General features: G+C 35.2%; 1 protein-coding gene across 9 annotated transcripts in view; it reads left to right on the top strand.

Annotated features, from left to right (window-relative positions):
* The window catches only part of LOC128192936 (uncharacterized), a 38001-nt gene that overhangs the window by 23882 nt on the left and 1482 nt on the right, over positions 1 to 12637 (top strand). For 6 of the 9 annotated variants that reach the window (XM_052866029.1, XM_052866036.1, XM_052866034.1 and 3 more), the window contains exons 2-5: positions 2529 to 2661; positions 8443 to 8546; positions 9169 to 9270; positions 9365 to 12379. In XM_052866029.1, the coding sequence (XP_052721989.1) occupies positions 2529 to 2661; positions 8443 to 8546; positions 9169 to 9270; positions 9365 to 12379 (3354 nt within the window). Of the gene's footprint in view, positions 1 to 312; positions 514 to 2528; positions 2662 to 5659; positions 6041 to 7429; positions 7635 to 8442; positions 8547 to 9168; positions 9271 to 9364; positions 12380 to 12637 lie in introns of those variants that run through there. The other 3 variants (XM_052866030.1, XM_052866032.1, XM_052866031.1) reach the window with 3 other exon arrangements.

The raw sequence follows: 12637 nt of genomic DNA, 5'->3' as shown, positions 1-12637 counted from the left end.
CATTACAGAACATGCTTTGTTCATGACTCATACACTTGGAATGTATGGAAATATGAAAATAATTTTAAATATATATGTTAATTTAATATCATTACATATCATGAATTTAATTTATGAAAATTCTCGAAATCCGTAATTGCTAGCTAGACCATATATGATTATACCATAAATTTGTTTTTATTATAGACATAAATTGTTGAATTTGTGATGAATACAAACTGGTAAAGATATACCGTAGACAGATTTTAGGCATAATAACGCTATCACTGGTTTCTGTGTGTCCTGTTTGTTCGGTCTAATTGAATTACCTCCCTTATCTCTAGATGACAGGGAAGGAGTCCTTTTGATGTTTGATAAATGTAGAATGTTGACCATATGCTGGATATAATAGTACTAGTAGGGATTAGCTGTTTATATGTACCGGGTGGTCACCTATTTATATAGCCACGTGAACTAAAGGAAACAGATCAACATCCAACGTCATTGCTAAATTGGACAATGGAGTTGAATAAAGTAATGTACATTTTAAATTGATAGATATTTAATTTTTCATTTTTGGGGGGGTTGGGAGGAAAGGGGGGTTACAGTGAATTTACAGTGGATATTATTGCTGAATGAATTGAATTCAGACAGAATTTTTATTCCGCTCATGGAAATGTGAATTTAAAACATATCTGCAAAATAATATATGTTCCCTAATTAACAAAAAGGGAATATCTCAAAGTGACTCAAAGGCAATACTATATTCTGTATTATTTATGAAAAAGTAAAAATATTATGAGGGACATTCCTTGTTATGAATCCCCCATGATCAAAGTTATTGCAACAAAATATCTGACAAAACAACATACCTAACTTTATTGTAAAAGTTTAACTATAGTCCTCTTTTCTGCAGCTACTATAGGGTCAGGATAATTTTTGCCCATATCACCCTTGACCAATTCAACTAAGCTTTAATTTCCATTCCTGTATATACTTACATGTACCAGTATATTGTTAAAACAAAAGTTGTAGAAATATTAAACTTAGATATTGGATGCTGTCGTTGCACTGGACTGACATTTTCTATGAGTCTTTGAAAGATAGCTGACTGGATTGGTTACTGTGGAATCGTTAGAATTCGTGGGGGCCAATTTTCGTGGATTGCTAAAATTTTACAGGTTCAAGGGGACGTAATTTCGTGTATTCTATTACACCTACAAAGAGAGATATGACTTTTTAACCCTAATTTATATACCGGGTATATTCGTGGAGGATGTTAATTTGTGGATGAGATCGAGGTACCCACGAATTCCACGAAAAATGAGCCACCACAAAATCTAATGATTCCACAGTCAGGATGCAACTCTGTCCTCTGAACCATTCTACATCTAATTAGGTTATATTGCATGGATTACAGCGCAAGTGTAACTTGCATGTAAAGAGAAAAAAGGCATACTGAAATTTTAAAATGTCCTGTACTTGAATTTTCACATCATCACAAAAGTCTCAGCCCGGCCCCACGGTCCACATTATTTAATGAATGGAGGTTGCATCTTTGCAAATGAAGGCTCCATTTTGCAACTTTTAATATACTTGTACATATATGTACTTCTTAAGGTATGATGGGGAGAGTGGACCAAACCCCTTGATGCTACCTAAGATTGGAAAGAAGAGTAGCAAGGGGCAAATGGTGTTCAAAGTATCTATTACCATGATTGCATAAAAAAAAATGAATACAAAGGTTGACAGTTGATTTCAGTTTGTAGCCATCAGCTATACTGTATAATATTGAACAACTTTTCTGAAAAGGAATATATGTATTTTTTTTGTACGTACATCATACATGTATTACATTTAAAAAAGTAATTCTTGTATGATGTAAAAAAAAGAAAAATGTCCTGCCTTTAGAAAAAGTTTTTCTATAGGCAGGACACAAAACTTATACATGCAGTGTGTTATAAATGTATTAGTTCAGCTTTAGTGATGAAATGGATACGATAACTAATAATGCCCTATACATGTAATGATTACTGGTACATATAAATGCATTATATGTATTAAAAGCTAAAAGTGCATGGTCAGTGTTTTTGAGCCAAGAAATATGATTGTGGCAATACCCTAATATGACCGATACAGTTGATATATATAATGACCTTTAAAGTCACACAGGGTGTATATACCTGAACAGGTGTTTGGAAAAAACGTTTGACCTACCTACCGACATTTTTTTATATTTTTATTTTAGACTGGCTTGTTACAATAAAAAGTGTTAATCTTTAATCTTTGCCATCGAAGCTACTCGATCAGTACCTGTTAATATATTTAGAAAGGTGTTACAGCTATCTATATACTAGGTATATTTATAGCTAATCACCTTTTTCATGTCTTTTTTGCTAAGCATATGTATTGGATAACTGATTTACTTTTTTTAGAGAAGTGTACCAGCTCTTACTGTTGTAGGCCTATAATAATTCTAGATTTTATTTCATAATTAACAATAATTGTAAATTTGATTTTTAACGACCCTTTGTTTCTGGTTGTTCCAGGTGCAGTGTGGCAGTGTCTTTGTGACCTCTAAGGACACTGTACAGAAAATCAAGTCCACCATCTTAGCAACCCACGTCAAGCACAAAAAGTCCAGCAAACATGCACTAGCTCTTGGCACCAGTTTTGGCCATGGTAAATATGGATTTTCGAATCCAAAAGTCAAACTTGATTTGATTTTATTTGTACATGTACAAGTAATGATTAATTGGTTGCTCTCGTTTTGCATTTCTCTCTCTCTCTCTCTCTCTCTCTCTCTCTCTCTCTCTCTCTCTCTCTCTCTCTCTCTCTCTCTTAACATATCTGTAATATTATGTTATATACCAATGCCAAAAAGGGATTAATCTTGTCATATTAACCTCTTTGGTTTTTTAGTCCAATTTTTCAAGCATATATAGCTAGTTTCCATGGTAATGCATGTAGGTTGGGCTTAAGTATGCTGACCCCCAAATGGACTCTTATTCAAACAATGGTAAGAGAAAATAGCAACTATCCTTCTCTAGAAATAAAACCAAAGTTTGAGGATGTGTACATTTTGGTTCAGGAAACATATGAGGTCTGTTTGTACTGCTGTCCAGAGTAGACAAATTTAAACGTAAATTAGCTTCCACTCGGGAAACATGGTGGAAGATCATGGCGGCCAAACAAGCATGCGTCGGTGACACGAAATATCCATTAATCACTCAAATCCACGTGTCATTATTGTCATCTTTTAATACAAATTAAAGTTTTGTTTGACATATTGTTCTGGTATCTCTCTCTGTGAGTGACCCTACTGCACCCAGCTTTTGTCCCCAAGAAACACTAGATGGTTATAAAAGATGGAGCACAATGGAAGGCACAGCCCTTCTGCCATCAGATAAGGCATGTATATCTACCCGCAAAAATCTTACGACCAAAATTCTGACACATTAGTTTGAGTAATACCACACCATTACTTGGCATATCTATTTAAGTATTGTTTTCCAAATTTGTAATATATCAATCTTTAACACAGATGTTGAAACAATTGAGCTATATGACTTCTTGAATAACTGTTTTTGTATGCATCCTACGTAAAGATATCAGGATCATCGTTTTTATTGGCAGCTAAGGCCAGGGTGCACCTATAACAGTGCTAAATTTAAGGAAGGTGTATTGTAAATGGTGGGGTCTGAAAATTTTGAAATTCCATTTGTGACTGCTAAAAAAATCATATTTTAATTAAGACCATTTATTATGTTTGATCTTAAGGCAGAACTCCCCACTGATATGAGAGATGACTCTGCATGGCTGAAATAATATATGACAACAATATTATAAATCAAAATTTATTTGTGTGAGAGAAAATTTCACGAGGTTAGTTTCCTGCCACAACTAGTTCTTCGTTTTTTCTTGTACGTAACTCTTGTTACCTTTATACACTGAAAAAGGCTCGGTCACAAGAATTAGTCAGAATGAACCCCAAGTTTAGCTTTGCTTATCATTTAGCAAAAAAATAACGACTGGCTGCTTTTCAATAACAATTATAGATCTCTTAACTCAAAGTGGTAAATATTTTCGGCAAGTGTACCAAGGTGTACCAAGGGATTTTAAGGTACATCTACCTCAATTAAACCCTACACAGGAGTCCGCTCACACATGGACTGTTCTTTGTATTCTGGTGTTGATAATGGTACTGTGTTATAGACAATTTTATAATTGCAAGTAATTATTTAGAGTAAATTAGGATTTAAAGAATCTTAATGGTTAACAGTCTTACACTTAGTTTACAAGTCTCTGACAATGCAAATAATGTATGAAATGAAGGGTAAAGGAATATATACTTAAAATCTTTTTGTAGTTTGGAGAATTTTGTGGATGATATACATTACTGTATTTTCTCAATCTTCCTTTCTAGATCTTTACAAAAAAAATCTTCATTTTCGTATGTGTTGTTCACTAACTTAAATATCCCCCCCCCCCTTAAAAAAATTGATATACCCTATATGGCTATAAGTTAATGCAAGGCACATTATCTAATAGATTTGAAGTAGGTGTAGTTGGCATTCTAGAGGTACGGTAATAATTACCTAAAGAAAATCAAAATCTGATGTTTAATTGCAACATTATGAGAATATGATATCTTGAAGGTGCATCATTTTCATTAAATATCTCTTAACTCCCTGGTATTTTTTGACATCCTGACCATTATGATATACCCATGCATGCGCAAGATGCATATCATATGTCCTTGCCATATGCATTGCATTACCCCCCATACAAGGTGTATATATACACCAGCAATACTCTAAAGAGCTGTCAGAACTGAAGGGTGGACAAGATTTATCATTTGTTCTCTTAGACAATGCATTGTTTGCCAACAATCCAAAATGACACTTTAAATTAGGTTGTTATACTACAAATTTCTTTTTACTAAATGAAAACAAACTTTCTATTTGTTCTAGACCTGTCAAATCAAACAGGCTCTCTGCTCGTCGACTAGCTGGGCTGTTTGAACTGAAATTCTATGTTCTCTGCGTGGATGCCAATCAAAGAATTAAGTCTAAAGTGTTTCTTTAGTGTCTATTTTCCCCAAACAGAACACATGGGGAGGGAAAATATAAGAGTCTGCAATCTTCATGTCAACCCCCCCTGGAAAATAAGATTTGATAGTACTTCACGTACAGGGACAAACAATTTGAAAAAAAAAAATTCAGGCCACATTTTTTTGCGTATTTAATTTCTACTTGCATATTATTGGTTTTGTTTGGTGTATAAATACATAAATTTGTTTTATTATCAGTTTACGATTCTTTAAAAATGAAATCAGATCAGAAACCCGAGTGATTGATTGGACGGAACTGTAGCCCAGGTCGGCCGAGCTTTGTCTTTGGATAGTATGTAAAGTCCTTTGGCTTAAAGTTCCTTTTAATATCTGATGGAAAATACAAAAGACTTCTTTGATTGATTTCGGAGATAATAAATGGTTGTGCTAAACCTGTGCTGCAAATGTGATACATTATTTAACTTTATTGTAAAAGATGTTCAAGTGGCATTCCGCTGGTTGCCTTAGTTAGGAATTCTCCACTTTATATTGATATATATGTGTATATATCAGAAGAAATCCTTTATAATTCTGTTTGATCAGCTACGGCAACTTATTCCCAGAAAAAGAAGCGCAGTAAACAGTTTGGGTGTACCTGTAGGTGGTGCCGTGGCTGTTCCATCATCGGTTAAAAGTTTTGAAATTTAAAAGGGTTCTTCAAGGATAGTGTGTTTAGATTTTTTTTCCAAGATTTAAAACAATTTGATGCTTGAGAGCAATAACAGAACTTTAATGAGGCACTCGAGGATATTTGCTAGATACACAAATAAGCGGGAATCTTAGCCATTGGATAAACTGGGGGAGTTGGATATGTGATTATAACTGTATGGTTAAGAGATCTCCTCCAGTGAAAATCAAGTTCTCTTTTAATGAAAAGCATGGAATTACAGTGCTGGAAAACATTGTTTGATCTGAAAAAGAATATATTGAGCATTCAAGAAGAATTGAGTAAGTTAAAATTAATGTATACATTTCTATTTCATTCACATTTATAGCCATAATTAAGCTGTATGATTTCAGTGAAAGTTGATTATTTTGAAGATTTTTACAAACTTTTATTCTAGTATTCATTAATTTGCAAATTCTCTTTGACATTTAAGATATTTTTTTTTAATTTTATTTCTATCTAAATAAGGATGCCTTTTTTTTTTTTTTTATATAGAAACAGTATATAGAGTTACAATGATGAAATTCAAATTGGTTGTTTTTCATACATGACTTAAAAATCAATTGAACTTTTAGATTTATTTGAATGCTTTTATGAAGATAAAAACTGAATGCATGTTTGTTAATTTCAATGTATGAAAAGTTAGCTTAATTATTTATTTGATTGATTGATTCAGCTATACTGTTAATGTGGATCATATTTTTAATAAGTAAAACTTTTGAGTTATTGCTTAAATTAACAAAGTATATATATAAAGTATATTTATGCCATTGAGAAGATTTTTGAAAAAGGAAAAAGAATTAAAACTAATTAATTAGTCACAAAATATGCCAATCAGTGGTCTCTTTTTTAGATGATAGTTTGTGTGGTGATAAAGTTATGCAGACATGTTACTAATAAGTCACTGTAAAATATGCAAATATTTACTATAAATTCAATCACATAAATATTTAAAAAGGATATAATTTAAAAGACAGCTGTATCTTCAGTTTTTTGTCCATAGTTATACTATTTGGTATGAAATGTTTACTTACATTTGTAACCATATAATGCTTCCATGAGATTAAAGATAATACCGTACAAAATATTTTCACTGAACATATTGTGAACATTACAAGATTGTATAAGAAAAAATACGAAATCTTAGGGTTTTGTGTCGGGATCTTAACAAAAAAACATGCAATGTACCGCACCTTTCAAAAGTATGTACGTAAAAGCATACAATGGTCAGTGCCCATTAAATTATTTGATGCAATCAACTAAACAAAACTACTTTTGTGGCGTTTACTCCTTTGACTTTTGATCACATTAGGTCTACCAGCATTATTTGCAAGTTTATGTCCTTACATGGTTTTAAAAATCCTCTTACACCTGTGAACGTCAATTCTTGCATAAAGCCCACTGACGTTTTGGTTAACTCATCAATCCTCAATAGCAGAGTTCTAATTATCAACAGAATTAGGGCATAATTCAGCATAAGAGGGCCTCAAGTGCCTTTATTTTCAGCTTAATCATTGATGTTGACATGGTCCACTCTTAAGCCTCTCCTTGACCAGTGGATTATGCAAATGCAATAGGCTAATAGTTCAAAAAAGATGTATGAAATATACCGGTACACACGGGTAATTATGTACTGGGATCACCATGTCATTTATCAATCAGTTTTTTTAAAAATACATGGTCTGAAAAAGTACATGTGCCCGATTCAAGATTAAAGGTTTAAAAGACCCTGCAGACTATCGGAGGGAAGGTATATGCTATATATTGAGTGTATAGCTTGAAGGTTGAACATGGTGTTCACAAGAAGTGTTGAGTTGGATTTTGCAAAAACTGCTCTGGAGTTGAAACAAAATTTTCAGAGGATTCAAGAACACTGTGAGTGCATAAAAAAAATTAACTAACCTGAGAAATTAATGAATTAATTTGTCAATTTTTTTTTTAAGTTTAGCTTGGTTATGATATGGTGGTCATTAATTTAATATTGATACATTTTTTATTTTTACATGTATACCCAAAGCTGTAATATTTTATCTCTTGTGTATATATATGATTAAAAAAAATTAGGCCTAATTTTTAGATTCGTGCAGTTTGCATAAGTTATGCATTCTCGATGCGTAATCTTTTGATTATGTACATGTATTTCCCAAATTAATTATTGTGATTAATGATCAAATAAGGAAGACTTCCTTTTAAAGTTTAAAATCAAAGTGTTTGTCCTGGAGAATGTATTTATCTTTTTCTAGCTGTTTCCTCCTTCTATTCATCTCTAAGGCTTTATCTATCTCATATACTGTAAGACAATTGTATGATTTTATTTATGTACTGAATTTGTGTTTGGTGACATTTTTTACATTTATTAAGATTCACATATTTTATATCAGTGTGTAGTAAAAAGGAGTAATTTGTTCTGTTAGCTATGTTAAAGGCCAAAGATTTTCTGCCATGTTTGGTTTGAATTGAATATTTATCCTTATTTTTGCAAACTTATGGAAAGATTGATATTACATATACTATAGAACATCCAAGACTTTAAAGTACAAGCTATTTTCTCAGCTTTGCGAACTTTATAGACATTGCAGATATGAAATCCTTGCCATTTCAAGATGTTCTCTTTGTGCTAATTATCATTTTGAATGTTAATTGATATTTGAAAAAGTACAAAGTTTTTTTTTTCTTACTCCAGTGCACTCATTTCTGAAGGATGACCTTCACCTTTTGCAGAAGTTGGAGGATGGTCAGGATCAGTGCTTGATGCTGATAAAGAAACCAAAGTCCTCCGCCAAGCAGGTACCAAGAACACTCAACTCGCCAATTCCTCCTCAAAATACATGGCCATCTTTTAAGTTTCTACAATATTTTAGTAATACAATGAAGCCAGTATTTCATATACGATGGTATGTAAGAAATACATGTATTATAGCTGATAAGAATTTACCAAAAACACTGAACTCGCCAATTCCTCCTCAAAATACATGGCCATCTTTTAAGTTTCTGCATTATTTTAGTAATACATTGAAGCAAGTACATGTATTTCACATATTATCATAATGGTATATATAAAATACATGTATTATAGCTGATAAGGATTTCTGTGGGGCCTAACTTCTTCCCTGTGGTAGAAATTTTATGTAATTCCAGTCAATTAAAAAGGGATTCATCTTCCTGATTGATCAGATCTTATTTGTTTAAGGAGACAGTCCTGTCATTACATGAGTGAGTTTGTAAATCGATGTCAATAATAAGAAAATAAAAACTGAAACTCAGACCCCGGGCCCCCCTTCCCAACATTTTTTCTGTGTATAAATCACTCATTCCTTTGAAATTATAAAATAAAATTCTGACTAACCAATGCTTAAGAGATTTCTGCATAATATCTGCTGAATAATTAGATCACCTTAATTTTGTACAGATGCTAAAGTCTCAGAGCTGGTCAAACCTAACATCACCGTCGAATTCTGGTATCTATCACAAAACGGATGAAGAGGACTTCCGCTCAAAATTCAAATCAAAGGTAATTTTAATTGCAAAAACAGATAAAATCTGAAAATAATGACACAAATTTGGTGTTTAATTAGTAAATATTGCTCCTATTTTGTTTCATGCAGATGAGGAGAAAGCCATCATCCGATTATCGCTTAGCTCCTGTTCGAGATTTGTCACCGCCAAGCAATTTATCGGACGATGGAGGATTTTTGAGTCATCCAACCAACAATGTTAATCGGTGGAAGAGGATGGATGATTCGGCCTCAGACCTATCTGTGTCTAGTGGGTATAAATCCCTGGATCGTAAGGACCATGGCAGTTTCTTGAGACGATCACAACAGAGGGAGGAGCAGAATGGTTATCAACATCTTCGCAAAGATGGAAGGCGGTACCAAAGCCATAGTGATATCTACTTCCAGTCTCCTAAAAAACTGGTGACCATACAGCCAGAGGATGACGACTGTACCATCAAAAGTGATGAATTTTACTCTGAGAGTAGTAGTACCCAGGCCAATACTACTCTGACATCAGAGCTGGACGAATCCAAGGACCAAGAGACAGTGCCCCGCTCTCACAGTCTGGGTGACCTGTCCACCGGTCTGACCTTGTCCATTGTGGGTCAGAGGAAGGCCGAGAGCATTCAGAACTTGTCTTTAGCTGGTCAGAAAAGTCTTCAGAAAAGAACCGGTTATGCTAAAAGGAAGACTGATGTTAGAAGTCAAGGGAAGAGTCCCAAGGGCAGTAAAAGCAAACAGAGCATAGAGAGTCAGATACAAAATATCATTCAGGTGGGGGATGAGAGCGATGTAACGTCATCCACCCCGGAAATCAATGGGACTTCCACACAGCCAATCATCTACAAATCCAATAGTCATTCACAACTGATGAAAGAGAGCTCTCATAATTCTCTGAATAATGTACAACGTGCATTGAAGGCTGACCTGTTGCCTGACAAACATGGAATAAACATGGCAAAAACAGAGAGGGAGGAAGACAATTCTTCTGATAAAAGCAGCCAATCGACGAGGAGTTCCGTGAAAACACCAAACAGACCTAGACGGACACTGCCGGTTGTGCCAAAAGGTTCCGAGGAAGTGGGTGACAAGAAGAAAAAATTCTCTGAGATGGTAAAGATGCGAGTATCTTTACACAGCAGCAATAGCTGCAGTTCTGTATCCAGGCAATCTCTCCTTTCTCCAGAATCTGAAAGTGTGTCACAAACTGACTCCCAAACAGACACACCATCTGATAAAGAAGTGTCAGAGCTTTTCAATGGACATTCATCCAAAACTCTTAGACACAATCACTTCACAGACATTACCACTCAAGACTGCCAAATGATAAATGCCAGTGGAATACCATTCAATGGGAATGTGCATTCTTCTCTACCTTCCAGTGTGAGATCATGTGATTCTGGGCAGACGACACTGAGGTCATGTGACTCTGGACAAGCTACACTGATGTCACTAAGCAGTACAGTGGACTCTGGATATCTCACTACAGATGCGGAAAGTGATATTTCCTCTTACACCAGAAGCTTACAGATTTCAGCCCACAACCTCTACTCCTCTAACAAATTAAATGGCTATGGACAAGGAGGTGTTCCAAAGCAAGAAATGGATAGAAGTTTCTTCAACGGACATCAAAGATCCCCAAAACAACAACCTATTTCTAGAAACAATATGTACCCAAGTAGCAATCCACCATCCATGCAACCTACTAGTGCAGTGGTACAAAATCATCATTCTCAACCTCAGATGAATAGGTCATTCACTGCCCAGGTCAAATCTCCGACTGCTGAACGACAAGTGTTCTACCCAAACAATGTTCATTCAGACAAATCTCATGATGTGATGCGAAGGAATTCAGCATCAAATATGCAGAGTGAAAAAGGAGGAAGGTATTCTCTTTCGCTTCAAAACGAATTGAACACTCAAAATTTGAAACAAAATGCTCCTAAAGATGCAAATTTGAATGAGAAAGCTCCAAAAATGAGACCGTTGTCGGCCCAAACTTCTGGCATCAGGATACAAGACAACACTGTGTCTTCAACTCAGCAAGTGCTGGACAATTCTCAGCAGCATCCGCCTACGATGCCAATGTCTGCTGGACATCCTGTACCAAAGAGCGCAGAGCATCAGTACCTGGTGAAAACCATCTCCTCAGACAGCCCGGCCAGAAAAGATTTGATGGAGAACTTCTCCCCTGAGAACTACCCCTCCCACTCCACTCCTACCTCTAAAGGGCTATCATACAGTAATACTCTCCCCCGATCGTCCAACCCTTACAATCAAAAGGTACTTGGTGGTTCTTCCTCCTCCGCTGTCAAACAATTCTCCAGTCCACAACCTGTCAACTTTACAGGAAACAGTGCGGCTCTGGACTGTGATACCCACACACTGAAATCAAAATATACTATGTCTTGCCAAGCCGGACCAGTGAATCAAACACAGGGCAATAATTCAGAGGTGAAATATTCCTCGGAAAGCTCAGGACTGAATAACAATAATAATACCTATGTGTCTACCTCAATGGCTGTGCCTGCGTCAGTCAATTACAACGTGCAGAATAAGTTAACTCCAAAAGTATTTAACCATGATTATGTCAATGTACAGGGAAGGGAAATCAGGCTAGGTATGAACTATGATTCAGTGGAAGCAATCCCGTCCGACATTTCAAACGTTTATGAGGAGTACCATAATGGCTGCCAAGAGTGCATCAAGCAGGAATTCCAGAGTCAGGGACCCCTCTTCCCTAGAAACAATCAATCAGACACTGTTTTTGTTCCACAGAATGTGGGAGCAAAGGTTCCTAGTTTGTTCCAATTACTCCAAAGTTATGACCTGCACCCTTTGTACCTAAAACTCTGTGATAATCTCCCTGCCTCTGATTTCATTACGTTTTCCGACTGCTCCATTGTGCTCTCGAACATTAAACTAGACAAAAGAGACGCTATAGCTATCTCCACCCCTCAGGGTAAGTGTGCCACCATTGGGGGCCCAGGAAGTGCCTTTACCCCTGTGAAGAATGCGGCTGTAAGTACCTCCTCTACATTCACCATGGTAACGGTTGCCAGCGTTACCACTCACGCTGGATGTGACTTTGAAGGGATACAAAAAGGAGACGTCGTTATTGAGGTGAGAAGGAAATTCTCTTGCTGTCACAGAATTTTTTTTTAATTATTGAAAAAGATTAGAAATTTTAAGATTTTTTTTTTCAAGCTTATTTTGCTAGGTGATTTATTTAATTTTTTTTTTTTTTAAATTATTGAAAATTCGTTATCAAAATTTTAAAGAATTTTTTTCAAGCTTACTTTGCTAGATGGCTGATTTAATTTTTGGCAAAGGTGTGTGTATGTGGTGAATGTATCTTGTTTTGGTTTGAATGAAAAACAT

The sequence above is a fragment of the Crassostrea angulata genome, chromosome 7 (genome assembly GCF_025612915.1).
Source record: "Crassostrea angulata isolate pt1a10 chromosome 7, ASM2561291v2, whole genome shotgun sequence".
NCBI lineage: Eukaryota > Metazoa > Mollusca > Bivalvia > Ostreida > Ostreidae > Magallana > Magallana angulata.
This window is presented reverse-complemented; position numbering and strand designations above follow the sequence as displayed.